Source organism: Oncorhynchus tshawytscha, linkage group LG32 (genome assembly GCF_018296145.1).
Source record: "Oncorhynchus tshawytscha isolate Ot180627B linkage group LG32, Otsh_v2.0, whole genome shotgun sequence".
NCBI classification, from domain to species: domain Eukaryota; kingdom Metazoa; phylum Chordata; class Actinopteri; order Salmoniformes; family Salmonidae; genus Oncorhynchus; species Oncorhynchus tshawytscha.
Window position 1 is genome coordinate 15,528,902 of NC_056460.1, and position 4,193 is coordinate 15,533,094.

Below are 4,193 nucleotides of genomic sequence, written 5' to 3' on the forward strand. Positions count from 1 at the left end.
AAAACTTAAGTTTGGCATTTCACTTTTTTTCACTTTTTTTGCTTAAAAGAGAGAAGTTAAACAAAGTTTGGAGCTCAATCGACACTATTTAAAGCAGGCATGGAGTGTGTGTGAGGTGGACAGTGGAAGTAATCAATTCTAATTGGAGGCTGCGAAGCACATTTCCCCGGCTGCAATCCTCCGGTGGCTAGCTCCAGGCATGCCAAATGAATGGGCTGAGAATTGACGATGCTATCTTACAGGTAATATATTGAATATTGATGGTGGATGTCCTATTCTAGAGATCCTGCCATCCTCCCACACACGATACAGTATATGCTGCAGTGGAACACTTGAGATGAAGTATTTCAAATACTTGACCTGTGTCTGATGGAGCTTGCCTAGCCAAATGGAACTTATACAATAGTCTTAAAAACTCTCAGCCACAAAAGGGTGATCAAATGAAGTTCCTACATCTGCAGGGGTCTTGTACTATATGGTCAGTTTTGAATGACGATGGAGGGATCACAAGTCATTGATGAAATGTGCATTTTTGACAACAGGGAATACAACAGAATTTGTTGTCATAAGAATGCTATAATATATTCCCTTTACTCACTTGTACAGGCGCCGTCGTGAAGGTGATCCAGGTACACAGTTTTTCACCTTCACACATAATACCATGACTCATTCACACGTTCCCGAAACAGGAACAGGAAATAGGTGTTTGTGTGTCCGCGTGTCAGCATGGTTTCATGGTGAGGGTCAATGTCTGTGATGTGCTGAGTGGGCCGTCGGGCACCAGTGCCATGGGAGACTGGCGCCGTGCCCACGAGAGAGAGAGAGAGAGAGAGAGAGAGAGAGAGAGAGAGAGAGAGAGAGAGAGAGAGAGAGAGAGAGAGAGAGAGAGAGAGAGAGAGAGAGAGAGAGAGAGAGAGAGAGAGAGAGAGCGCAGACAGTGGAGCTGGAGTGAGCTGACGGTGAAGAATGACCAAAGTTTTAATACTGGCAGGAAGTTAAAGTGGGTTGAAAATATAGATGAATTACAGATGCAGGATCTTAATTTGATCACTCTTTTGTTGTTGAGAATTTTCCCGGGCAGCAAAAAAGGCTAACATGTAATGTATTCAGGTTTAAAAAGGCTTGTAAAGTTTGTAATTTACACTTTAAAATGTCAGACTTCCCCTAAAGACAAATGTATCAACCCCTACAAAACATTTACATGAATTACAATCCACATAATAATTCACATTTCCGGTAGCTGGAGGATTATTTTCCTGCTGTAGCAAACTGGCTCAAATGTAGATCCTACATCTGTAGAAGCTGCCGGTCCACAAAGTCTCTGTCTATAGCTGGAGACTCTATCTTACTCTGTAGCTGCTCGGCTTTCCCAATAATTCATTTATTGTAATGCAGCACTGCATGATCCATACACCAGCCCAATGGATTAGTGTGTGGGGTTGAGTTGGGTCTGGGCTGCATAAAGGAACAGTAGAGTGTATAGTGTAACAGACAGACCTCAGGGCTTCTGAGGACAGACTGTACATAACAGTACTAGAGTAGCATGTCTCCCTGTTCCGACATGAGATTTCAGGGCAGGTCTCCACTCACCAGAACTGGGTTCAAATACTATTTGAAATCATTTCAAATACTTGACCTGTGTCTGATTGAGCTTGCCAAGCTTAAATTGAACTAATACAATAGTCCTAAAAATGTAAACCCTTCCCATCTGGCACTGCAGGCAGGCTCAAGCAAACACTGAAACTATATTAAAACAAACATCATTATTTGAACCCAGGTCAAGTACATAACAGTTACTATTGTGGCACATCTATCACTTCCCTTCAGACATGAGACGTCAAGGCAGGTGTCTGCTATACTCAGTATACTTAAAGCAGGCAGATCTCCCAGTCCCGTTCCACCCCCAACCATTAAATATTTACACTTAATTTCAGCTAAAAAGCTCACTGCCTCCGAGAGGGCACGCTTAGAGGGAGAGGAAGTCTCTAGCCTACGGCGGAGGAGTTCAGCCTAAGTCTGTGTAACCCTAATGCAAGGTAAAAACACATGACTCCCTTACCTTAAACACTAATGTAGAAAATAGAAACCGAAGCAGAAACCCAACACTTAAGTTAGTTTGAGTTTTGGCAGCGGGCATTTCAAATGAAAAGAGAGATGAAGTTAAAACAAAGTTTGGAGCTCGATCGGCACTATTTAAAGTAGGCATTGAGTGTGTGTGAGGCGGACACTAGAAGTAATCAATTCTCATTGGAGGCCGCGAAGCACATTTCCTCGGCTGCAATCCTCCGGTGGCTAGCTCCAGGTATTCCAAATGAATGGGCTGAGAATGGACGATGCTAGCTTACTCTCCGTTATACCATTTCATATTCTAATCCCTTCCCGTTCGGGTCATTTCCCCTCTCAAGTAGTTCTTAATACTTTTCTATAGACCCATCAAACTCACCAACAACTTTATTGAATCTTATTTTTTATTTTTTTTACAGTAGCTTCCTCCTCATCCTCAAATCAAATCCTATCGGTCACATACACATGGTTAGCAGATGTTAATGCGAGTGTAGCGAAATGCTAATATATTGAATATTGATGGTGGATGTCCTATTCTAGAGATCCTGCCAACCTCCAACACACGATACAGTATATGCTGCAGTGGAACACTTGAGTTTAAGTTGGAGAGGCTGTTATAACGCTCCATTGCATGGCATTTAAAAACAAACTATTACAATTTTTATATAGTGTCACATTTTGACTTGAGGACAGTGGAACTTGGCCCCATCTCTTTGATAGTCACGGCACTTTGCAAACTGGTTCCTGCATGAATATTTCAATCAGCTTACATTCATCTGAATGTATTCCCTGTGGATATCCTGTCCCAAATCAATTACATTTCATCCAAGTTGAGTGGATTGAATCCTTGGGTTAGACAAGAGATCGAAGTCAACTGTCCCTCAAATCATTCTCAGCCAGTAGTCCAGCCAAACCTGTCTTCAGCCTCTATCCCCTACCAACACTACTGTACATTCCTCTGGAATCTCCCCAACAACTTCCCCCAGTGTGTATAAGGTGTGTTTAAGTGTGCGTTCAGGGTACTCACATGTTCCAGCTTCTCTTTGCTGCGGAGCCAGATGGTTGCAGAATAGTCCTGCTGCTGGACAGCACTGTTGGCGTAGATGTCAGAGAGGTGGGGTGCGTGGAGGGGTTCCCCTCTACCCCTCATCCCATGGCCTCCTGATGCCATGATGCACACACGCACACAACACAACACACACACACGCACGCGCACACACACACGCGCACACACACACACACACACACACACACACAAAGCTCTTCTTCTTCTCTTCTGGCCTCTTTCCTCCTCTAGACTCTATCACTGTCAGTCTATAGCTAGTCAATGAGTGAGCCAAGCCCTTCTGAACCACCGTGGATCTGTAAGTGGGTGACTGTCTATAGCTCTTCAAACCCACCGAGGTTCTCTTCTCTCACTAGCTGTCTAACTGTCTGGCGTGGGTCTAACTGTCTGGGCAGTGGGTGGGCTGGTTCCTCGTGGGAGGTGGGGCTCAACAGGGAGTGCTGCAGCAGAATGAGGTGGGAGAGTGCCAGACCCACTTAAAGGCACTGAGTGAGTGAGGGTGAGCGTGTGTGTGTGTGTGTGTGTGTGTGTGTGTGTGTGTGTGTCTGTATGTCTGTGTCTGTATGTCTGTGTCTGTGTGTGTGTGTGTGTGTGTGTGTGTGTGTGTGTGTGTGTGTGTGTCTGTGTGTGTATGTGTGTGTGCGTGTGTGTGTGTGTGTGCATGTCTGTGTGTGTGTGTGTGTGCGTGCGTGTCTGTGTGTGTGCGTGTCTGTGTCTGTGTGTGTGTGTGCGTGTGTGTGCATGCGTGTGTGTGTGTGTGTGTGTGTGTGTGTGTGCGTGCGTGTCTGTGTGTGTGCGTGTCTGTGTGTGTGTGTGTGTGTGTGTGTGTGTGCACTACATTGAAATTAAAACAGAGGTTCTTACATCAGTGAGGAAATGTATTTATCACATGATAAATATAGTATGTTTATCTCTGTTCGTCCAGTGGTGTCTGTAGCCTAACCTGCTGCTCATGTCAGAGTGTATCGTTGTATTACACTGCACCAGAGTGGGACACTAGTGGGTTAGCTAATAAAGTATTGATTTGACACTGCCTCGACTACATATAGACAGCTGTGATATT

At 44.6% G+C, this 4,193-nt stretch overlaps 1 protein-coding gene across 1 annotated transcript in view; it reads right to left on the reverse strand.

The window, feature by feature from the left end:
• The window catches only part of LOC112230099 (inactive phospholipase D5-like), a 21,641-nt gene extending 18,100 nt beyond the window's left edge, over window positions 1-3,541 (reverse strand). The window contains exon 1 of the mRNA XM_042310946.1: window positions 3,092-3,541. Coding sequence (XP_042166880.1) covers window positions 3,092-3,235 — 144 coding nt within the window. The 5' untranslated portion in view covers window positions 3,236-3,541. The remainder of the gene's footprint in view (window positions 1-3,091) is intronic.
• Between the last annotated feature and the right edge of the window lie 652 nt (window positions 3,542-4,193).